Genomic DNA, 25,672 nt, shown 5'->3' on the forward strand with positions numbered 1-25,672 from the left:
GGGATTTGGAACCACAAGGGCAGCTCACAGGACACTTAAGGGCTCAATCTTCCCATAATTGTTCCGGTTACCCTTAGATGTTTACAGTTTAGATATGCCTTAATTACCAAACTTAAAAGTAAGCATCCTACATACTAATGAAAAATTCAGACTGAATTTCTGAGTGTAAGGGGATGTAAATACTATTTTAACTTTACCATAATCAACAATTTGCTACTGTCTTTCCAACCCATACAGTGACCGAGTAGAGTTGAATATGTCTGCTGCCATGAGAGAAGGTGTATTTTGGGAAATTAAAGGCACACCAAAAAATAGCTTGGTGCCCACTGTCCCCTGAAGAAGTTTCCATTTTTGACATATTATTCCAAGAGTTAGCTTCAAGGGAAAACACACACACACACACACACACACACACACACACACACACACACACACACACACACACACCCCTGCTACTCTGACAGCCTTTTATTTAATGTGACAACAGAAGGACTTGTTCTGAGCTCACTATTTAGTATTTTTGCATAACAAATGCTTTCTGAAGCCTGTCTCAGCCTTTCATGTGAATTCTGCTGGACACCAAAGAACTATTAGGAATAAATGGAATAACAAGGATGTTTACAATTGTGTACATCCATTGTCTCACTTTTTTAATGGTATTTGTTAAATGCTTACTAAGTACCAAGTGCTGTTCTAAGCACAGAGGTAGATAATCAGATTGGACATAGTCCATGTCCCACATGGGCTCACAATCTAAATACCCATTTTACAGATGAGGTAACTGAAGCACAGAGAAATGAAGTGACTTGCCCAAGGTCACAGAACAGACAAGTGGTACAGCCCAAGTCCTTCTAATCCTGGCTCTGCCACTTGTCTGATGTGTGACCCTGGGAGAGTCACTTCACTTCTCAGTAACTCGGCTATTGTACCTGTAAAATGGGGATTGAGCCTGTGATCCCGATTTGGGACAGGGACTGTGTCCAACTTGATTTGCTTGTATCCACCCCACACTTAGTACAGTGCCTGGCACAAACACCAAAGCACTTAACAAACACCATCATGTATTAACTCTTTTAGATTACCACATTATGTTCTCATTAAATTGCAGTACCCATATACTCAGAAGTACCTTTATGACTTGATAGGCTAATACTCCTGATAGCCCAGCTCTCATGACATTTTTTACGTCAGAGGTAGTGTGGTCTAATTGATCTGGAAGCCCAGGTTCAAGTCTGGATCCTCCACTTGTCTCTGAGGCTTAGGATAAGTCACTTAACTTCTCCATATCTCAGTTTCCTCATCTTTAAAATGGGGATGTGATATCTGTTCTAGATTCCTTTTGGCCTGTGTGCCTGATGAGGGACTAGGACTGTGCCCATTCTGCTTATCTTGTACCTACCCCAGTTTAGTACAGTGCTAAGCCAAAAGAGAATAATAATAATGATGATAATAATAATAATAATAATGAATTAGCCTTACTATTAGGTCCTGGAAAAATCTGGCTCCATGTGGTGTCCAAAGCCTAACTGATGATTAGTATACTTTCCTGATTCTGTACAAGCAAGTACCATTTCATCCCCTGCGTATGCCTGCCACACTGAGGGTTAGCATATTTGGTGAATAGTCTAGTTATTACCAAAGCAAATATATTCAAATGAAAGTTGAATCTTTGGAGATTCAATCCTTCCTTGAGGAGAAGCACACAACACCTATTGGAGTTAATAAGGGTTTGACCTCGGCACTGAGGATGGTTATAGATCTCAATAACCTGTCAATATACCAATCATATGGCACTTTCAAAGAGATAGTGGGTCAGTCGGAAACATTACTGCAATATGAAGTTAGAGGCAAGATTTCATTTCAGACTGGTGGATAGAAAAAAAAAAGAAACCTAATGAACCCTAGACCATACTGATTTCATTTCATCATTTTGTGGAGCAGCATCATGAAAAGTAACTAGCCGTTCACTATGATTCCCAAGGCAGAGGTGCCATGTGAATATTTAATGAAGGGTTCTACCTTGCTCTGAAAGGTTAAGGGAGGGAAATTTACAAATGGGAGAGCTGCTTGTGATCCCTGCTTGGCCAAAAGGAGGTATAAAGTTAGAAATCTAGATGAATAGTAGAAATCCTGTCAAGCAAAGTCAATCTCTCCATTAAAGCAAGTCTCAGAGGAAGAATCGCCAATTTCAAAAGGTGCCCAATTAACTGATCAGGTGGCATCAAACCAACCCTTTTTTGTTTCATTTCACAAGATAAAATGTTTGACTTGACTTTGCAGGCCACCTATGAACTTGAACTGAACAATAAACCATAGGAATGAAGTCCTAATGGATTTTATTTGATGTGAACATGGAACTTAATACACTTACATTTTGAGTGAGCTTGATTTCCCTTAGCAGGTAACAATGCCTCAAGCCTCTTCCTAATTCTCTTTATTCAGAAGACACAATATAAGCCTGAGCTGTTTGGCTTTAGGATCTTTGGGAATTTGTTATTTGCCCCACATTCAACTTGACAGCACTTAAGTACATATCTATAAATGATAAATTAGATATTACACATCATTTATATTCAAGTTCACTCATTCATTCAATAGTACGTATTGAGCACTTGCTGTATGCAGAGCTCTATACCATGTGCTTGGGAAAGTAGACTATAACAATAAATGGACACATTCCCTGCCCACAACGAGCATACAGTCTAGAAGGGGAGATGGATATTAATATGAATATATAAGCTACAGATATGTACATATATGCTGTGGGATTGGGAGGTGGGGATAAATGAAAGGGAGCAAGTCAGGACAATGCAGAAGAGAGAGGGAGAAGAGGAAAGAAGGGCTTAGTCAGGAAAGGCCTCTTGGAGGAAATATGCCTTCAATAAGGCTTTGAATGGGGAGAGAGTAATGTTCTGTCAGATTTGAAGAGGGAGGGCATCCAGACTGGAGTTAGGATGTAGGAAAGAGGTTGGAGGAGAGATAAATGAGATCAAGGTACAATGAAAAGGTTTGCATTAGAGAAGCAAAGTATGTAGGCTGGTAAGTGAGGTGAGGCAGGAGGGGAAAAGGTGATTGAGTGCTTTGAAGCCAATGGTGAGGAGTTTTTGTTCGATGTAGAGGTGGATGAGCAACCACTCAAGTTTCTTGAGTAGTGGGGAAATATGACCTGAACATTTTTGTAGAAAAATGATATAACAATGATGGTATTTGTTAAGCGCTTACTATGTGCAAGGCATTGTTCTAAGCACTGGGGAGGTTACAAGGTGATCAGGTTGTCCCACAGGGGGCTCACAGTTTTAATCCCCATTTTACAGATGAGGTAACTGAGGCACAGAGAAGTTAAGGGACTTGCCCAAAGTCACACAGCTGACAGTTGGCAGAGCCAAGATTTGAGCCCATGACCTCTGACTCCAAAGCCCATGCTCTTTCCACTGAGCCACGTTGCTTCTTAATGATATGGGCAGCAGAGTGAAGTATGGACTGCTGTGTACACCTCTAGACTATATACTCCTTGTGGGCAGGGAAAGTGTCTACCAACTATGTTATACTGTACTCTCCCAAGGACTTAGTATAGTGCTCTGCACAGACTAAGTGCTCAATAAATACCATCGATGATGACGATGATTATGACTATGGTCCCAATGACACCATTGTCTATTCATGCCTTCAGGTATTAATTTAAGGTCAAAAATATGGCAATAACAAGTCTAATTCTCCTAGTTACTTTCTGCTAGTAAGTTCCCCAACTTTGGGTGGAAGCATTTAACACTTTCAGACTGGCAGGGTCCACCTAGTCCATTGGAGTGGTGGTCTGAAAGAGTCAATGTTCCTATCTGATCAACCTGCTGGAATTATAAACAGTGGGAAAAATGTGATTTTGGCACTGATTGGAGCTAAAAATCAAGATGGAACTGATCAGAGCTAAAATTCAAAAGAGAACTAGTCTGAAAATCTAAACAGAACTGATCAGAGCAAAAAAATCCAAACAATCTTGGCAGAACATCAAAAACTCACCCCCACCCACAAAAAAAACCCCCCAATCCCCCCCCCCCCCCAATTTATCATGCCAACGGATATATCCCCACAGCTGAAGTTTAAATTCAGAAAAGCAGCTCGGCAATAATCCCTCATCATTAGTGATCAGGATGTGACATTACAGGAAGATCTATGGGGCCTGACAATGTTTATTAGGTCAGTTCCTAATGAAATTAGAGTCTGAGTGTCATTTTACTAAATCACCAACCAGTGAACAACCTACTCAAGACACAAACTAGATACTTGTCATTCCCACAGTGTTTAAGTGTCAAAGAAGGGAGTCCTCAGCATTTGCTTGCAGTGTATTGGGTAATAAAAATTGAAAGCTTTTAAGTAATAGGAACTCCCCATGCCTCTTGGGCAAATAGTCTTACCACGAATTTCGTCAGGCTCTGCAATAATCAAAGTAACAGACTAGAAATCTGATCAGAGTCTGTGAGCTCTAAATCCAGCTCTGCCACTGAACTGCTGGGTGTCTCACCTTAAGCACATGGACCTCAGCTTTGATAGCTGAAATGGTGGGAGGAAAGAAGGGGGAAGGCACGTAACTGACTGAATAGACATTTAGACAGGGGAACTCCTTTGCAAATGCAGAATGACAGAGAATGGCTAATGCTCACCTGTATTTGGCATCACTAAACGTCCTCCTAGGTGACCAAAAACACCAGTGGTCCTTAATTCAGTCCTTGCAGAAAGAGATGAAAGATTCTGGATGTAGGGTGATTTGTTTCTTGGATGTATGGTGGTGAAACTTCGGTTATTTCCATGGGGAAATGTTCCAGAATGGGAGTTGCCATGGTAATCTGCTCTCTCTGTTACCCCAAGGGAAACCATGAATGAGCTCTGAACTTTGACCTTGATGTCCGTCAAAGGGTTGAAGAGTGAAGACTCTGTCATAAGCTCCTTATCCAGGGGGTCCTGAAGGCAGATGGGGCCACTGTACGTTCGGCTCACCGTCAAATCAGGCTGCATGGAGGAGTTGAGGAGGAGGGAGTTCCCTGAGAAAAGGAAATTGATCTGTCACTCAGCCCTACTGAGCTCTTAAATTACCACTTTACATCTGCCTCCACTAACTCTGCACAAAACCCCCTTGTCCAACAATTTCTCTAAAGAGACCAGGCAACTCAGGCTCATGTTGAGTAATCTGAGAACGAGTCATGGTTTTAATGACTAAATGCCCTTGGTCCAATTACTTTGCCTTTCTCTGTTCCTCACACTTTGTCTTTTCAAAACAAGCATTGCTGGCCCCCATCTTGGCAAAGAACTCAGGTAGTATAGCTGTTATTATTATAACTGGCAAGTAAATATGAAAAACAGAAAATGGTCACATCAGCTTACTCAAGAAAATAGCATCTGTTCATTTAAAATGGTGAAATATTACAAACTGATGTCTTGGGCACATTATACCAAGTGACAAGAGAAGCAGCGTGGCTCAGTGGAAAGAGCCTGGGCTTTGGAGTCAGAGGTCATGGGTTCAAATCCTGGCTCTGCCAAGTGTCAGCTGTGTGACTTTGGGCAAGTCCTTAACTTCTCTGTGAATCAGTTACCTCATCTGTAAAATGGGGATTAAGGCTGTGAGCTCCCCGTGGGACAACCTGATCACCTTGTAACCTCCCCAGCGCTTAGAACAGTGCTTTGCACATAGTAAGCACTTAAGAAATGCCATATTATTATTCCAATTCAACTAACTTTCCCATGGAATCCTGGGAATTTTACAGACCTGGGTGAAGAAATGCTGAATTTTCTAAGTGCATGCAGAAATAGGGTGAGGTGCCCATGTTTGAATAGTTATGCTAGCAAAATAATCATGGATGTGTCCTCACAGAGTTGACTACAAACACCCCATGGGGCAGTGAGACAATCATCTTCTACATTTGAAAGACTGTAGATGTCTTTACTCCTGTCTCAGAATAGACAAAAAATCAACTTTATAAAAATGTGAGAAACTGGAAATTGTCACCTGCTGGGTTTTATCACATTTTTCAAAGCAGAACATTTAAAAAGAAGCACTGTTTTTTTTTCATTACAAAATACTGTCACTGATGAATAGCCAACTGAATAACCCTCCACCCAACCCTCCCCTTGACCATCACCAGTCCGTCAACATCACATTTAAAATTGGGCTGAAAACATTTCCCTTGGGGCAGAGACTGTCAGATCACTCAAAATTCCATAATGGAGTATTCCTGGCATCTTTTAAAATACATATTTCCATAATGCATAGCAAAGCCAGCAAGAAGTCCAAAATCCTGTCCTTTCTCCTTCCCCTTGGTTGTGATGCTCTCAGAAGGGAGAATCACAGAGGTCTGTGTTCTGAATGAGATAAAACAATTTAGCAGATCTGAAGGCTACTTGATAATTCACATTTCTTGCTTGAGGCTATGGAGTGCTCAGGCACAATGGAGGAGTTGCATTTCTCAAATAGAAACTCCTTTGAACAAAGGGTGGAACCTTGCCTTATCTTGGGAACTTGGGAGGCAGAGAGGGATATGGAGCTGCTTCTGGTACTTAAAGAGCAGCATTGCCTAGTCCAGGGAGTTAGGAGGACCTGGGTTCTAATCCCGGTTCCTCCACTTTGCTGTATGACTTTGGGCAAGTCACTTCACTTCTCTGTGCCTCAGTTACCTCAACTGTGAAATCGGGATTAAGACTGTGAGCCCTATGTACAATTTGCTTGTACCTACCCCAGTGCTCAGAGCAGTGCTTAACATTTTTTTTTTTTAAGTCGAGGGCATATTTCCGTGGAGGCATGGCAGCCTCCAAATCTGGAATCTGTTTAATTCACAAACAACATTTTCAGAAGTAGAGAAGGCCTTAATAACTATTCTTTTACATCCAGCTAAAGCAAAATACTTCTTTCCTCAAGCTCAAATGCAATGGAAGAGGGAGTTAACTGGTTTCCAGAAGAAATGGTTCTTTGGAACATTTACATAGAACATCAGCCATTAATGAAGTAGTGGACTGACAATTCATCTCAAGCCCAGCAAGGGGCAGCCCACTGAGTTGACCCAATCTTCTCTTCAGAAAAAGCTATTTATCTTTAGCCTCTGGGCTTCTCATAGCACAATATTTTATTTAAACCTTCCTATGCTCACCTGCCATGCACAATAGCTCCATTTCCCAGTGGCAGCAACAGTACTCATTTTTTCCATAAGCTGTGTTTCAAATTATATACACACTCCAGTATAGATACTTCTATTGAAATGGAAGACTATATTCTGGGGTGGCCATAACACGGAGCGTTTCAGGTAAGAGAAAACAATCCATCCTATACTTTTCAAATCACAGTCTATGATTCTTGCATCATGCTTTTCACATTATATATTTCTAGCTTGTTATGAAGGATAGAGTGAAGGGTGCCTTTATGGATAGATTTTCTTTTTTGGTAGGCAGTAGAATACAGCACACTGAGGAGCAAAAGGATAACACTAAGGCACCTGGATCCCAGTACTGGATCTGCAACTATGTGATTTTAATAATGTCATTTAAATTTCTTATCTCTGTTTATCTGCAAAATGGGAATAATAATTTTTGTCTATCACCATCCTAGGAGACATCACTATCAATAATTTGTTTTTAATTTGTTAAGGGTTTGCATAAAACACTTCGCTAGGAACTGCAGAGAATCACTAAAGAAGAATACATTTTTTTTTTCCTTTAAGGGGTTTACAATCTAACGGGAAAAGATCAACCTACATAGAGAACATGCAATTAAGGAAAAAAGACAGGGGCCAACGGTATAAAATAGAGTACATATTGATGATGAAGCTAAATTGTATTTTTGAGCACCTAAACTGTTTGCAGTGAATTGTGCTATGCACTTGGGAGAGTACACTAGAGGGAGAAGGCACAATCCCTGCCTATGATGATGGGTAGAACACTTTGATTTCCTAAAATCTATTTTGATTTTACACACAGGAGAGAAAAGTCCAACCAAGTACCATTTGGATGAAAATGATAGATATCCCTCCCCTAGAACACATACACAAAAGATACTGTAGGAACAACTGTGGGCTGTTATGGGTTAGGGGGTTTATTTCTTCCCTGGCTAACTGATCCATCAGAGCTTTTCTAAAGTCCTTTTCTTGTAAAAGGACAAAAAAAAAACAAAATCAATATACCATTGTGATTGTGTTACATGGGATTTTACATAGTCCTTGAAATAGGGGAATTTGCATTGAATATCAATGCCCAGAAGTAAATTGCTTAAAGCCTGAAATAGTACTGACCAAGTTGAAAACAGAATAGCATAGAGATGCCATATTATTTCTTAATTCTCAGTGAGGATCTCTGACCTTCAGGTGCTTTTATAGTAGGAGAGAGTGCACAAAGGGCACTAAATCTACCAATGAATCAAGTTTAGTCTCATGAAAAGATAATGCGAATTTGGTTGCCACTCTCAGTAGCTATAGCTACGTTCACACTAGATTGGCTAAGCAGAAAATAACTCCCGTGTGAACATAGTCTATGACTCTGAGAACTAAGTGTCGGGAGAACCCACGACACTGACCTTGACGGACTGTTTTGAAGTTGAAGGTCTGGAAGCCACCTGTCAATGCAGAAGAATCAATGACGTCCACGCCATAGTCACTCTGGCTCCTTCTGTACAGGGTGACACCAACGACAAGAACAGCAACCGCGATGATGGCAGCTCCCAGGCCCGAATAGAGAGCAATGTCACTAGCATTCTCGATGTCTAAAAAGAAAAATAGAGAAAACGGTCAATTGTCCAAAACATATTCAGAATGAAGGAATAATTAAAAGTCCAGGAGATGTTAATTTCTCTTGGTAGAATCTGAGGCAAAAAGGAAACCTGACTACATAATTCTGCTCTGCTCTTGCAGTCCAATACATAAGTGGATCAGACTAGATACTACCTGCTGCCTAAGTCAGAACAGTTAAACCCAGGGCCCACAAGAAGCCAATAATCAACTATTGGCATTCATTAAGTGCTCACAATGGGCAAAACACTATTCTAAGTGCTTAGAATAAATGCAATCCCTGCCCTCAAGGAGCTTACAATCTAATGGGATAAATCACAAGCAGGGGAAGTAACTGAGTATATGGATATGGTCATGAGCATGGAGGGGTGAGGGGGTAAGGTTCCTAAGGGTTTAGAGGGTACTGACCCAAGAGCAGAGGTGATAGAAAGGGAGAATGTGTGTGCGGGGGTGGGGGGTGGCGGTAGATAAAGCAGGGAAGGCATCCTGGAGGAGACAGATTTTAGTAGGGCTTTAAAGATCGGGATAATAGGGGTCTGCCAGATATGAAGGGGGATGGAGGCACTGCCCAAAGTGACAGAGCAGGGAAGAAGTGGAGTTGGGATTAGAACCCAGGTCTGTTGACTTCCAGTCCTGCACTCTTTCCACTAGGCCACACTGCCACTCCAAGTAGCTTGTGGGAGTGCCAGTGGTGGCCCACAACCCTTTTTGTATTTTTCTTTTCTTAATGGTATTTTTAAAGCACTTATATTAAGCACTAGGGGAGTTACAAGCTAATCAGGTCGGACACAGTCCATGTCCTGCATGTGGTGCACTGCATTAATCCCCATTTTATAGATGAGCTAACTGAAGCCCAGATTAGGTAACTGAGGCACAGAGAAGTTAAGTGACTTGCCCAAGGTCACAAAGCAAAGAAGTAGCAGAGCCAAAATTAGAACCTTGGTTCTTCTGACTCCCACAGACACACTCTACTCACTAAGACCATGCCGCTTGTCTCATGACTTTTCTAACATTCTACCAAGTCTTCCACCTCCTGATCAGCTCTTTGTTCCAGCTTCCTTGCTGAGGTCAACAATGTCACTGTTCCTACACCCAGCTCTCTGAACCTCCAGGAAGGTTTTAAAAAATGAAAAGTGGCATAAAGTGTGATTGTGTGTGTGTTTCACTTTTTCTGCATGGAGAAGCTGTGGCACTTACACTGTACTGGTGTCATTTAAAACGTTTTCTTGAAAGGTCAAGAATCTGGGTTAGGTAGCACTAGTACTGCAGAGCCAGGTAAGAAAATAGAGCTAACAGGGCCAGGCTTAGGTGATTGGGTTGTGGTCTTTGAGAACAAAAATTGACAAGTGAAGAATTCCTAAGGAGGCCTGCTGGGATCCTGGATTTGGGACTGAGGTACAGTTATGTCCCTCTCAATCAATCAAGCAATAATTACATTCTGTTAACAGACCTCCAAGTTAACAGACAAAATGCCTCCTCAAAATATCCTCCAAAACAAAGAATCATCCCCTACTTCCTTTTCCACATGTTCATGTGGTCTAAACAAATCCAGAGTTGGCTTAAACTTTAAGCAAAAATTAACCATTTATAAAATTTACATTAGCCTTCAGCAGAAGGAACACTGAACCACTGGGAGAAGGATATTTAGCTGTCTGTTTCTAATTATGGTTTTGCAACTTGGGAGAGTCAGTAAGAGGATGCTTTCTTGCTTCATGGTCCCAATTTGGTTTCACCGCATGAAAGGGAATTGCTCAGTTCTGTCTAAAATGGCACACTCAGATGGAGTATATATCTTCCCCTTTTCCGCCCTTCACATGTAAATCTGGGCCCTTACTTCTCCTGAATGAACATTTCTTTCCACACATAAAGACAAACTAAACCATTGGCTAAATTTATTTATTTTTCTTTTTTCATGGAAGAATTTTCCTCGCCTGACCATTTTTCTAAAATGTCTTCAAGATACCCATCATTATCGAAGTGGATCTAAATTGGAATTTGAAATTCAGCATGATAAATTTATCACTGCCGATGTAGTATAATCTTAAAGGTGGATAATATTGGAAGATGCATAGAAATATACGGAGGTAAGTGCCACCTAACTACGTAATTAATCTTTCACAGATTATCTAGTAAGTATACAAAATAGATCCAAGAGTCATCACTATGCCACCCATTGTCTGGCCTGGTGGATAAAATAATCACATCATGTATTTACCCCGTAATTGCATGGCACTTACTATACATTTACTGCACCATAATATGGTACTTATGTTATCAAATGAGCAATACTCACCACACAAGTAAAATTGATTTATTTTAAACAAACTCAGTGGACTGTAAAATAAGGTACTACCATATTAAGAGTGAACAGGGAATTCAAGCAGAACTAGTTCAGCAATAGGGCAGTAAACATATAAAAATAAATTGCAGCATACAGCAAGAGAGTCGAAGGAACGAAGGAAAGAGTCTCATTGAGGGTAAGTGCTCAGGCAGCCGAGCTTATGAAGAGGAAAGACATCCAATGGAAACACATTCGAGGAGCAGAGGAGAGTTAAAGGAAGTTCACAGGGTGCTGATTTGTTTGGATAGAGTCCCTCTTTCTATTCCTCTTTCCAATTCCTTGGCCACTGCAGACAATTGGCACAACTATAATGTTCTCCAAGAATATACCTTTCTGGCTTTGAAAACAAAATTCCAGCCACAATCTGTATGAGAACCCATCTGCTGCACTGCTGAATAAGCAAGGTACTCGTTGAATAGCTCAGAAGCTTTACTGGCACTAGGTTGGACTGGCATAAAGGATTACGAGGTTAAACTGCAGTCTGAGCCGGACTGCCGGAAGAAGGTAGTTTGGTAAGTGTCTGAGCAAAATATCACTGTTTGGCATTTATTCTGACAGTTTTGACACCTGTCTACATGTTTTGTTTTGTTGTCTGTCTCCCTCTTCTAGACTGTGAGCCCGTTGTTGGGTAGGGACCGTCTCTATATTTTGCCAACTTGTACTTCCCAAGGGCTTAGTACAGTACTCTGCACACAGTAAGCACTCAATAAATACTATTGAATGAATGAATGTCACCGACCTATCTTTCTCAACCTGCTTCCTGAGCATTTATTCTTTGTAGTAACAATGAAGGCATTCCTGCTCTAACTCTACAAAATTTGGTGCAATTTATAAAGGAGCTTAATGGGCACAGGGTAGCCTTTTGCCTAATCAAAGTAATTGACAGGTTCCTGTCCAACCAAGACGTCTATAGATCAATGGGCTTGGGGAAGGTCTCCTGATATTTTGGTTTTTTTTCCCACTAGTTTCCAGCAGTAACTAACCCTAACAGAAGACACTAACTTTGTGCTCCAGGATGTGTGAGGGTTTCAGTCAAGCTCTTTGGTAGAAGCAGCAGCGTCCCTTGTAACTATTCCTATCTGCAGGACATTGGAAACCTTTGCCCTACATGGTTGTCCTCTTCCCTAAGAGGGCATAGTCATAAGGGGATCACTACCTTTGGGATCTGAATCATCTGAAATCTCTGAGTACACAAAGGATGATGGGAACTCCTTTCACAAAGTCCTTAGGATCAGCATTTGGCTTTTTGGAGAAAAAAAATCATTGGCAAAAGGCAGAAGTATTAATCCCCTAAGAAGGGCTTCCTAAACAGAGGATAGAAAAAGGTCTCCAGGCATTTTACTGGCTCGATATGACTCTGCCTTCAACAAAAGTTTGCATGGCTGGGTCCTGATGGGGATCATTAAGCTGTGCACTTCGTGAATATGCAGGATATGAAAAAGTAAAGGAGAAACAGAAAAAGAGACTGAAAGTGGCTAGCACGATGACCATGTTCTTAGAGATGGCCACATTCTTCTACCAATTCAAGCCTTACTTTTATGACCGATAGAAAGCAGTCATCAGCCTAACACATTCCAAAATTTCACACAAACTGAAGAGGAAACTCCCGCTTCTGGGAAGAAGAGCAAGCCCCACAAAAGATCAGTCACAGGGTTTAGTCATAGGGCAGAGATATCTCTGCTCTGACGTGGTGTATTGCAAACTAAATGGCCAATGTTAGACAAATTTGAGAGATAAGTCCAAGAAAATTTTATTTATTCTAAGTTGGATATTTGAAACCTTTGGGGTACAAATTTTTATTCTTAAGAAATGGGCCTTTCTATATGAAAAATCCCCCTTGGCTATTTACATGTAAACCTCTATAGTCTACTGAGTTGCTGTCAACATACACTATTCTTAAATTAATATATTTTAAAAGTTGAGATATCTAATTTATAAATAGGGAAACTCTGATCAGTCAGTAGTAGTAGTAATAGTAATTATTAAGAACTTACTGTGCACAGAACACTAAACTATGTACTGGGAGAGAATATACAGGTGGGAATGAGACACAGCCCTTGTCCCTCAGGGGGTTCATAATAGAAGAGTATAAATGGGGAGACAGGATTGGAGACAGCTAGATCAAGAATGATAAAACATTAAAATACAACAGACAAAAAGACAAAATAAAAACAAAATCACTAGGGGACTGTGGCTAGAGGAGAAGAATGAGAGACTCCCCACAGCTTGGAGTCCAAGGCATGACCAGAGCCACGGCAAGAATTACCGCAGCTACCAGCCAGAATTTTATACAACCATGGTGAGATTCAAAATGATCACAGTTCAATAAGATAAAACTGATTTTGAAAATGAAATCACAAGACTGAGTTGCATAAGAAGTCATGTAGCATGAGAAGCAGCATGGCTCAGTGGAAAGAGCCTGGGTTTGGGAGTCAGAGGTCGTGGGTTCTAATTCCAGCTCTGCCACTAGTCAGCTGTGTGACTTTGGGCAAGTCACTTAACTTCTCTGTGCCTCAGTAACCTCATCTGTAAAATGGGGATTAAGACTGTGAACTCCACGTGGGACAACCTGATCACCTTGTATTCCCCACAGCGCTTAGAACAGTGCTTGACACATAGTAAGCACTTAACAAATACCATCATCATCATTATTATTAACATCAAGGGAGGACAAGTAATTTTCTCTTGTACTTAATGCTGTACAAAGCCAATTTGTAGATCTGATTCTTAGTCCCACAACTTAATATGGACATAGTCAAAGTTCAAAGGAGGGAACTGAAGACTAAAAATTAGAATATAGGATCTGCAGGGAAAGGTTAAAGGAACTAGACCTGGAGTAGAAAAGACTGAGGAAAGGTTTTAAAGTAGTCTTTCAAATACACAAGTGAGGATATGGATGCTGAAGATCAGTGTTCTCAGTTTCGAAGAAGAAACAATGGATTGAAACAGAAGCACTGGGGATTTAAGTTACATAGAAAGTGAGTCTTCCTGAGAATTATACTTGTCAAAATTATGCAATATCCTTTTCTAATATTTTTTTTTAAAGCAGGATGTATTTTCCTCTGAGACATCTTATACCTGGCCTGAAATTGGGTAGGGGGAAAGGGTTAAGCAACTTTTCAACTATCCTTCTAGTCATGGAATTCTGTCTGATGAATTTAATAGTTTCCAGAATTCCTTTCACACACTATCAATGCTCCCGACTGGATAAAATGCTGAAGAGATTAGATGTTGGAAACATGTTATTTTTCCTCTCAATCAAATCTTAGATCTTATCATATTCCAAATTTAGGGACTGATTCTAATCTAGAAAGTGGGTCAATGCTATCTTCTGAAGAAAAGTGTTATTCTACTTTCACAAATATAGATATAAATTTTTAACTATTTTATAGACTGTAAATTCACTGTGGGCAGGGAATGTCACTGTTTTTTGTTGCACTGTACTTTCCCAAGCACTTAATACAGTGCTCTGCACACAGTAAGTGCTCAATAAATATGACTGAATGACTCTATAGAGAAATGTATGTGTGTGTGTGTGTGTGTGTGTGTGTGTATTTCATTTAGAGATAGAGACAGGGACTAGAATCTAGCTCACAAAGTCAGAAAGGAGTACAAAAATTGAGACTGCAGGAGCATCCTGAATGTCCTCCAAAATGCATGGAATATAATATTTTCACATACAGAATGACCAATGCATTATTTTTCATGAACAAGAGGAGTTGGTGTCAGGGAGAGAGGCAGGTACTTTGGCAGCCACCTGATAACTACTCATTAAACGAGATAAAAATAAAAAGCCATACAAAGCAGGAAATGAGGACATCCAAATGTCATACCTGAGATACAGGGGAGGAAAAAAAAGACAAGCCGTAGTTAAGAAAAGAGACGTAGGGCTGATGCAAATCTCTTTAGAACTACTGAAATATTCAATTCATTTTAGACTGTGAGCCCACTGTTGGGTAGGGACTGTCTCTATATGTTGCCAACTTGTACTTCCCAAGCGCTTAGTACAGTGCTCTGCACACAGTAAGCACTCAATAAATACGATTGATGATTGTCAAAGATGATATAATTTGAGGTAATCTTTAAAGTTATTTTCACTTATTGCCATGAAATAAGCCAAAAGAAATGTTTGGTGGGGAAGGTGGGGAACAGAGAGGGAGGATTTTTCTTATTTGTTAATTTATCTTTCCCAAATAATGGCTGAGCCAACAGAACGGGAAAGTCTGATAACCATTATGGTGTCAGGCCTGCTATGAACTCTTTGTGCCTCATACTCCTTGAGCTTAGTACAATGCTCTACACACAGCAGCACTCCATAAATACTATAGATCGATTTGGACAGGGATTGTGTTCCCATAGTCTATTGTACTTACCTATGGTCTTAGTAAAGTGGGTACTCTATCTAGTAAGTGCCCCATAAATACCATTGATTGAAAGTTTTGAAGTAAGCAGATAAACTGGATTAACAGCTGGTCCACCTGAAAGGGATGGGGCAACAGGAGTTGCTGCCTACCAAAGGAAATGTGGGGAAGCAAGGAAGCTCCTTTAACTTGGGTTAGCAAGAGAAACTTTCCTGCTTCTGGTTTGTTACATAATCCCATCTCTCCCTCAGGCAGAGAGGAGGTTAAGAAAAGGTAGCAGGGAACTGAATTAGGCTATTTTAGGGGTGAGGTTGAAAACTTTCCTTTCCTGAGGCGGTCTCCTTAAGAATCCAATACTCAGGAGTATTTCCTGGCCTTTATTGAGCAGCACTCCTTACCACTCCAAAGAGCTACTGTCCCAAAGCTACACTTTCTAAATATAGCCCCAAGAGGGGCACATTTTCCATTCAGAACCCACTAGATTTTACTACACCTCCTGACATTGTTACACAACATTTATTGAAAGCACATTTGATGGTAATGAAGTTTCTATTAACTATGATTAAATCTCATAAAGCACCTGAAGATAATTTAAGATGTGCAGAAGCAGAAAATGAAACATTCGGTTTAGTACATTAGGAAATGTAATTGATTAAATTATCTCATTTACAATAAGTGCTTTCATGAGCTGTGCTGTGCACATATTTCCTCCAGTTTGTCTGTACAGTTTGCTAACAGACATCTGAAGATTTCCTTTTCTTTTTATACCTTCCAACGATGCTAAGTTGGTTTCTCTACCTAGCTCCTCTCATGGCAATACAGGTGAGATCCTGTCTGCTCCTTCCTAACTACTAGAGGATTGTGTTTGGGTATTTGTGGAAACAAGTTGTTTCTCAATTATCTTCATAATTGCCTTTGATTTTGCATTAGTGATGTTTCATGCAGTCTTAAACTAAGCCCTTATTTCAATGAACAGCCACAACCTATATTTGTATAATTCAACCCTCCCCTCTTGGCTTAAGGAGCCCAAGTAAAAATGCCTCTGGGGATCTTTTGCAATCACTGTTCAGATTTTATTTTTAAGAAATCACAAACTGAAAAGCTTTAGTGATTCCATTCCAGTATTCGGTAATTAAGCTCACTCTTCAAGAGTTAGACTTGTGAATGGAAACTAACAGTCTGGGGATATTCAGGCTGGGGATTTAAATGGGTAAAGAACTCTCATGAAATATACTTTTTTTCTGCCAACGTGTTTAAATAGCTTTCATTTCCTCCTCTTCAGAAACACCCAGGCTCATTACTGCACTGTAAGCTTGCTTTTGCCAGTGTCCTTCTATGTCACTTGGGGTATACAGGCATACAGACAAGGGATTAGGGTGAGCAAAGTTATGCATGGAAAGCATGGAAGCAGTATGGTCTACTGGGTAGAGCATGGGCCTGGGAATCAGAAGATCTGGGTTCTAATCCCAGATCTGCCAGTTGCTTGCTGTGTGACCATGGCGAATTTACATAACTTCTCGGTGCCTCAGTTTACTCACCTGTAAAATGGGGGTGAAATTTCTGTTCTCCCTCGAGTAACACTGAGAGCCTCATGTGGAACAGGGACTGTGTCCAACCCAATAAATGCCATATCTTCCCTAGTGCTTAGAACAGTGCTTGACACAGTAAGCTCTAATGAACATAATCATCACCATGGGCCCTGCTCCATGCCCAAAGCAAAGGGCAGATGCCACTTGAATGTTCAAAATTCAACTGAAACAAATCTAAAAACATAACCTGCTACCAGTGGTTGAGGTTTGCTAGCTGTAGAAAAATAGCAGCAAGATACCCACACCAAGCCTATGTGAGTCCATGGGGGACAATCTGATCATCTCTGGAACTGCTCAAGGAGGAGGATAACTCATACTAGTATTAAATCAAAATTCTCTCAAGGAACACTTTTCCACATACAATCAACAAGAAGAGGAATCAGAACTGTGTACTTCATTAGAAGGGAAGTTCCCTAGAGAACAGGTTCCCCCATCAGATCATCAAAAGAAAGGAGAAACTTGCTCATCCCGAAGGACTTTTTGATGGATGGGAACTAAAAGGAAGAGTCTGTGAAGCATTTGGGAGTTAAGATTTATTTGGCTTTAAAAAGGCTTTTGGTGCAAAGTGTGTGTTTATCACAATATGTTTGGATGGTATACCCTGGCATCTGGGGCCAGTAGTTTGTTTTCATGAAGAGGATCTGTTGTAAGCCATGCTCCTGGCATGTGGTCTCTTTGGTAATAGCTATCTAATGGGACAGGCCTGTTACCTGAATGGGTGGGTGGTAACATAACTCAAATCTCTGTGTTTCCTAATTGAAGGGCAGAAGAGGGAACATGCCTACAAAATCCATTATATTATATTCTCCCTGTTTAGTATAACACTCTGTACACAAGTGCTCAATAAATATGATTGATTGACTGAGGAGAGAGGAGAAGAAGACAGAGGGTGTTAGCCACTGGTTTCTAGGCAAATTTGTACAAACAATTCTGACAGCCAAATACCCAAAGTCCAACTAAGGTCCAATGGAACAGCTCATGACCTGAAGGGGTGCGCCTGAGTTTCCCTTCCATGATTACCCAAGTTGTATATCTCGAAAATGCAGAAAGCAAGTCCCCAAATTGGGCCCCAGGAGGATATCACCCTTGTTAGCCCAAGTTCTTTATCACTGCCCCAGAGGTACCCAGTGCCTGTTCTAATCCTAATCAGGTGCCTCCCTTTGTGCTCACGTAAGGCATTCTACTTCCAAGGGGCTCTTCTGTGAAAACCCAAGGACAAATATTTATTAATCTCAGTTCTAAAAGTCTGCTAAGAAATGAAAATGCAAGTGGGACTTTCAGGTGACATTTGACAGGAAATGGACTTTGAAGCAGACAAAAGCATCAGTGTTCATGGAGAAGAAAATACTTCCTTTCCCATATAAATCTACCAATCACTGAAATGTTCAAATCACAGAGGAGTTGGCTGCAAAGCCCTGTGACCTTCATGCAACCTTCAATTCCATTTAGCTCCTAAACAAATACAACAGTAAGACAGCAAATATGAGAATAAATTATATTTTCAAGAGGAAAAACAACTTACTTTGGGGTTTTATTTCATGAAGAGGTTTTTTATCTAAAGGAAAGAAAAAGAGAGAGAAGTTGCACTTAATAAATTTACATGGCGCAGATCCACTTCCTTTATCATTTTCTGTCTAGAACTATAAATGAAACATTTTCTCCTTGTTTTCAGGCAACATTTTTTAGGCTGTCCATAATTTTTCTTTTCTTATCTTGATTTTCTGTCTTTCCCCCACACAAAAAAAATCTTCCATGATGATTACTTCAGGCATTTCTCAGTATGTTTGTAGGGGTTTCTCCTGGGTACATTTTTAGGTTATCAGTTTGATCAGAGAAGTGGTCTGGTGGGTGTCCTTTTAATATGTCTCTGTATATACTATATGTGTGTACTTATGTATATTTATAAATATGTGTGCATTATATACACTATGTATACACGCAAAGAGGCACAAGTAAAGGATGCCATTTCACTACATGATGATATAAGAAGGAGACAATGAATATTTAAAAGAATGCTGCATCAGTTTGTTATAAGCACTGAGGAATAAATATTTGAAACAATATATGCATATATATGCTTATTGTAGTAAACAGTCATTTTTTAAAAAAATAAATTCCTTTGCACTGTTTCGCCCTTCCATTGCTGATAATATTGACGACTGCCTCTCACCATAGGAAATGCTGCCATTTTATGATTACCTCTCAGCAGGACACCCTGTTCTATCAGAGAGGTTGAAGCAAAGGAGTTGTAGTTTAGCATTTCAATGGGGCAAGATATTTTGGAATGCTGAGTTCCACTGCAAACCCCAGCCCATGCTGGATTGGTGTAACCTTTTAAATTACCTAAAAGTTAATTTTTTTAAGCTTACAACTCCTTTATTAAATTTTCAAGGTATAGAGACAATTTTATTTCTGATTATACATAGTGTGACAGGAACCTTGTGAAGTCATCTACTGGAGTATAACACTCTGAGTCAAGGTAGAACTAGAGGATTAAAAAAAACCTGTTGCTTTATCCTGGATTTTCGAATAGAACCTGACCAAGCATCACATGCATATAAGGTCTAATATTTTGTAAGTGACTTTCCATAAGGCATCAAAGACATAGCCTTGTAAGACCTCTAGAAAGGTGTTTAATCAACATCCCTGTGTAATAAATTCAAATGACTATCTATTCCCTATACAGGATTATCTTTCTCCTCAGGGGAGAGATGAAGTATTTTCATCCCCGAGTTTTCCTCTGAGAAGCTTATTGATGGAGACTGCATTTGGAATGAGTGAATTTTGCTTCCTGAAGGATGGATTCCAATCCACCAGAGAATCACCTACCAACAAAATGCATTTCATCTTAATGTCTAGCAGAATCTTTGTTTATTTTATAATATATAAAATCATTTGGCAACATTTAGCATGGCTGGTGAAATTGAGTAGAGTCTATTGGATTTGTCAAGGAAGAGGTCATTGGTGACCTTGGACAATGCTGTCTCTTTAGAGTGATGAGATGAGCAGTAAGGTCAACAATGTGAATGTGATAGAGTAACAAAAACTACCACCTTGCCCCTTTTGACTTCACCTGCATAATCAATCAGTCACTCATTCATTCAACTGTATTTATTGAGTGCTTACTGTGTGCAGATCACTGCACTTAGCATTTGGGAGAGTACAATAAAACAGAGTTGGTAGACACAATCCTGCCCACAAGAAGCTTACAGTCCTGATGGGGAGTTTACAGTCTAGAGGAGGAGTTTAGAGTTTAGAGAATACTCAATTACTTGGATTACATAACACAATGTAGTGCCCTTCTTGAGCACTCAGCCAAATTGACTCCTGGGGACAGGCCTTAATTAATCAATCAATCATATTTATTGAGTGCTTGCTGTATGCAGAGCACTGTACTAAGTGCTTGGGGGAGTACAGTAAAACAGAGTTGGTAGACATGTTCCCTGCTCATAGGCGCTTACAATCTAGAGGGAGAGATAGGCATTAATATAAATAACTGCATTAAGGAGCTGTACATTAGTGCTGCGTGGCTGAGGGTGGGGTAAATAAAGGGTACAAATCCAAGTGCAAGGGCAATACTGAAGGGAGAGGGGCTAGGGGGAATGAGGGCTTAGTTAGGGAAGACCTCTTGAAGGAGATATGATTTTAATAAGGCCTTGAAGATGGGAAGAGTGGTGGTCTGTTCAATATGAAGGGGGAGGGAGTTGCAGGACATGGGCAAGAAGTCGGTGGCAAAATAAACAAAATCAAGGCCTTAACTTACAGGCAACTGGGTTGTGATTTAATAAAGTATTATTACTTCATTCTAAATAATCTCGTTGAACTCCAACATGAGTGAACAAGGGACCCTGCTTGGAACTACTGATGGATGACTAATTGCAGGAATCCACATGAACTAGATGCCCAAGCCACAGGCCTTTGGGACAAATGTTGATGTTTTCTTTTCTAATGATTTATTTCAAACATTAGTCTCATGAACTAGCTAGGCAAAGGGTAGTGCCCATATATGGCAGCTCCCCTGTCCAGAACTGGGCTCCATACAAGTTGGACCAGATTAGCTCTCCAGTGAACCTGGGGTAATTCAAGTCCAAAGGGCATCTAGGGCCAAAGCAGTCCTGCTTACCTCTTTGGAACGGATGTGTAACCCTGCCACTACACTTGTGCTCTGCTCCTTGCTTACTCTTCTCTTTCTGCCATTGCCAGGGCTGCTAAATATGCCAGGGACTGGGTTAAGGAAAGGGATAAGAGGAAACAGGGTTGGACATTGTTGGGATATTTGTGAGTCCTCTTGATGACTGCAGGGAAGTCTCCTAAGAGTGGTTGGGTGGTACAACTGTTCCTTTGGTCTAATGAGTAAAACAACTTTGCCTACAAATATCTGGGGCAACTGGCTCAGGGCAGTGTCTCCTCAGAAGCATTTCTGTGGCTGCTATCCTGAGTCTCCCACAGTTGGGCTGAAAGCTATAAAAATTTAAAGTATTTCCATAGGGATTGTTTTACTCCTGAAAAGAAAGTCACACACCAGGAAGGGCCAACTGGAAAAAAGCACATTGATGATAAGTAATTATGAATCAGTCATTTTATGCATATAGACTTTAAGAGGTGCCAATATTGTTTTAAGTTGTCACTTGGTGGGGTTTTTTTTCGCTGTGCCTTCTGCCTCTATTTCTTGTCCTCTTGCCACTTGCTCTCTGTAGCTCTCTCCCTTGTGTTAGTTGCTCCCAAGCAAAGGTTTTTCACAGGAAGAGTTTTCTGAAGTAGCTGAGCTCTATATTGCTCCCAAGCAACAAGAGTCCCTGATGTGTCTCTGACTCACTCAAGTGACCAGCGGCTAGCCACATAACCTCCTTTGCCCTGGGTTTCCTCAGCTGAAAAATGGAGATAACGACATAAACTTTTGATAATGGGGTGGCTGTGATACTGAGTTAGCTAATGCTCTTTGAAGATGAAAAAATCTATGAACCAAAACTGCTAAGTAGGAGTATGGCAAGGGCAGAGTGACCTTCTGTGATTTCCCTTCTTTTTCAGCATCATTTGGCCTATGCCTGTTGTCTACTTTTCCCCCAGTAGTTATGAGGCACATATGTATAGCCAGGAGCACCTCTCCTCAGCCTTTCTGCTCTTCCAGTGGCCACATGTGGTCAAATGTGTTAATACTGTAAGCAAGTCGTCATCCTCTCCTTCGATGTAGGGAGTTGATGAGAAGGAAATGAGACTTCTTTGGGAGTCGAACTTTATGGATTGGAAAATTCTCTTTCAATGCTTTTTGGTTTTATTTGAAAGCTGCCATCTGGATTTTTTAATGTTTTGTAGGGCTTCTGGACAATGTCATCAATGTAGTTTTAAGATTTTCAATCAGTGATATCTATCAAGTACTTAACTGTGTTCAGAGCACTGTCATCCTATCTTGCACAATCTGTTCACCTAATAATATGCTGGAAAAGATCTAATAAACCAAATTGAAAAATATTCCCCCAAAGAGGAATTCCTGATCTAAGATATTCCTTCCTTATCAACTTTTTTGACCAACTGTCAACAAGACCGATCAACTGGAAGTACTCACTGAGCACCTAAACCGTACAGAGCACTGTACTATGTACTTCAAAGAGTACCACAGAGCAAGCGACATGACCCTGCCCTGAATAAGTTTATTATTTAATGGGGGAAGACTGACATTTTAAAATCAAGGCATACTCCTAGTTATAGCCCACCCTTATGGTACATACAGCTTGGAGGTGCAACCATTAGGGTTTGATATTTTACCTCAAGTTACTGTCACCTAATCATATTTTACAGTCACCTAATGATACTTTTTATATGGGGATACAGCAGTTATGGTTTGACACCTTAGCAATCCAGTGCACACTGCAAGATGTTGGGTATGGACCATCTCTATATGTTGCCAACTTGTACTTCCCAAGCATTTAGTACAGTGCTCTGCACACAGTAAGTGCTCAATAAATACGATTCAATGAATGAATGAATGAAAGGTGACAAAACGGATGAAGTACCTTATTTTTTCTCCACCACCAACTACAATTTTGGGATTAACAAAGTTTTGAATCAATTTTGAAGGCAGATTAATTTAAAAAATGATAGAGGAAAAACATAATGAAGAACAGAATTCAAAGGTTTGAAAAGGCATATAGGAATTGCCCTGCTAAACAATGCTTAGTAAGACAAGCATAAAGTTGTCTAACGTAACATACATGTTCTTCTATGTAACATACAAGTTCTTCTCTAAATTTGAAAAAAATACTACTGTTATCAAAACAACTTCTATTTGCAGAGAAACCTTTTTCAAAGATGCATAATCATATTATTACTCATTAAATGAATACAAAATTGTAACAAAGACATTTCATAGTTTTGCAGAGGGTTTAGAAGGGATTCCAATTTAGAATATGTAAGTCCATGCTCTTGACAGTGCAGTCATTCATAATACATTCAAGGAATGCATCATGCCTGTCTTGTGGGATAAACATGTTATTGGAGGAGAAAAGAACAACACAATGACTGTTGACAGCAGAAGTATTGAAGAATGAAAAGGTACATAAGTTTATGTTAATTATGTGCTCAATTTCGCCAAAATGTACGATTCCACCAAGGCCTCTGAGTAGCGTGCAATGGCAAATTAGGGAATGGTCTTCTAATCTCACAAGCCTGTCTGGCTATAGTACAATGCAGTACTGGAAGAAATGGTTATGCAAGTGCTCATGTGTGCAAGCATGCAGCACTGAGCACCACAACTTAAACACAAGGCTTTGAATAACTCAACCCCCACATTATAAAAGAATTGGTAGTAAATCAAGGATATGTTAAATATATGATGATAAGAGCTAAGGGCAACTATTGGGTGAATAAACTGGGAAGACAGAGTTTAATTGGAAAAAGTCTCCTGGAGGATGTTTGTGGAGGAGATTGCATTTTCAGGAGGACTTTGAAGATGTACAGAGGCATTGTCTGGCAGATTTGAATAGACAAGAAGTTCCAGACAGGGGAAAGAGCACGAGCAAGGGGTTGGAGGAAGGAGAGTTGAGAATTAAGTACCGGGCATAGATGAGTTCAACAGAAATGAGGAGTATGTGCTGGGTTGTGGTGGGAGTTGGTAAGAGGGAAAGAGTTGATGAAGTTGCTAATGGAGGTATTAAATCTCTACCTTGATGTCTGGACATTAGTTACTAGACAGTTACAAGTACTAGGCTTATGATTTCACTTTTCAAGCACCGAGTTGAACCATTTTCCAATCCAATTCAGCTAAAGGTACTCGTTTGCATGACAGAAAGGGTACGTAGCACTGCTAAATCACAAAATACAAAAATTATCAATCATTCAAGGATTCAGACTTCACTTTTTGGATTATCCAAGTTCTTTGCATTTCCTTCTTTTCCTCATGTTCTTTGGGCATGTCTGCACTGGCCATATGTTTTCAAAAGGAATTTTCCTGCAGAAAATTCCATTTTTTTGAACAAATCTTTCCAAGGAAATCAATCAGTCTACATTATTTATTGACCACTTACTTTGTACAGATTAAAATGCTAGGAAGGTACATGAGAATGTTGGCCCTAACCAAATATCAACATTAGACTGGCTAGTTGATCAGTAGCATCTCTTCTTTCTTCCACATTCAGAGTCAACCACAGAAACACTGAAGGAGGACATTCACCTAATCACCTTGTCACCTGCCACCTGTCAATCTGTCACTAAATCCTGTTAGTTCAACCTCACTAAAATCTACCCTTTCGTCTCTATCCAAACTGCTACTTGGTTGATCCCAGCACTTACCCTTTTCTCCTTGATTTCTGCATCAGCCTCCCTACTGATCTCCTGCCTTTCTCCAATCCAGTCCATATTTTACTCTGTTGCCAGACTTTTTTCTGCAAAATAATTCAGTCCCTGTTTCCCCACTCCTCAAGAACCTCCAGTGGTTACCCATCTACCTCTGCATCAAACAGCAACTTCTTACCAAGCATTCAATCACCTTGCCACCTCCTACCTTACCTCCCTTATTCCTATTATAACCCTCCTACCTTACCTCCCTCATTCCCATTATAACCCAGCCCACACATTTTACTCCTCTAATGCCAACCTACTCAGTGAACCTCAATCTTGTCTATCTCACAGCGACCTAGTTTCAATGCGCATAATCAGACTGTCACCATAACCTGTTAGTTTTGCCTCCACAACATCTCTAGAATCTGTCCCCTGCACCTCAGCTTTTCCCTGTCTCACAAGGCCATAACCTTGGTGTTATCTTGACTCATCTCCCTCTTGCAACCCACATATTCAATGTCACTAAATCCTGTCAGTTTAACCTTCACAACATCGCTAAAATCTGCCCTTTCCTCTCCATCCAAACTGCTACGACGCTGATCCAAGCACTTATCTTATACAGCCTTGACTACTGCATCAGCTTCCTCACTGACTTTCCGGTCTCCTGGATATCCCCACTCCAGTCTAGACTTTACTCTGCTGCCTGGATCAGTTTTTTTAAAAAATAACATTGACTTCACTTCTCTTAAATCCTCAAAAACTTCCAATGGTTGCATAACCATCTTTACATCAAACAGAAACTCCTTACCATCGGTTTTAGGGACTCAATCAATTTTCCCACTCCAACCTTAC

At 40.3% G+C, this 25,672-nt stretch overlaps 1 protein-coding gene across 1 annotated transcript in view; it reads right to left on the reverse strand.

Moving 5' to 3' along the window:
• Positions 1-25,672, reverse strand: part of UNC5D (unc-5 netrin receptor D) — a 558,705-nt gene that overhangs the window by 86,823 nt on the left and 446,210 nt on the right. Inside the window, exons 9-11 of the mRNA XM_038747340.1 lie at positions 18,570-18,602; positions 8,546-8,731; positions 4,656-5,033 (exon numbers count right to left, since the gene is read on the reverse strand). Of these exons, the coding sequence (XP_038603268.1) occupies positions 4,656-5,033; positions 8,546-8,731; positions 18,570-18,602 (597 nt within the window). The remainder of the gene's footprint in view (positions 1-4,655; positions 5,034-8,545; positions 8,732-18,569; positions 18,603-25,672) is intronic.

The sequence above is a fragment of the Tachyglossus aculeatus genome, chromosome 5 (assembly GCF_015852505.1).
Source record: "Tachyglossus aculeatus isolate mTacAcu1 chromosome 5, mTacAcu1.pri, whole genome shotgun sequence".
Classification (NCBI taxonomy): Eukaryota; Metazoa; Chordata; class Mammalia; order Monotremata; family Tachyglossidae; genus Tachyglossus; species Tachyglossus aculeatus.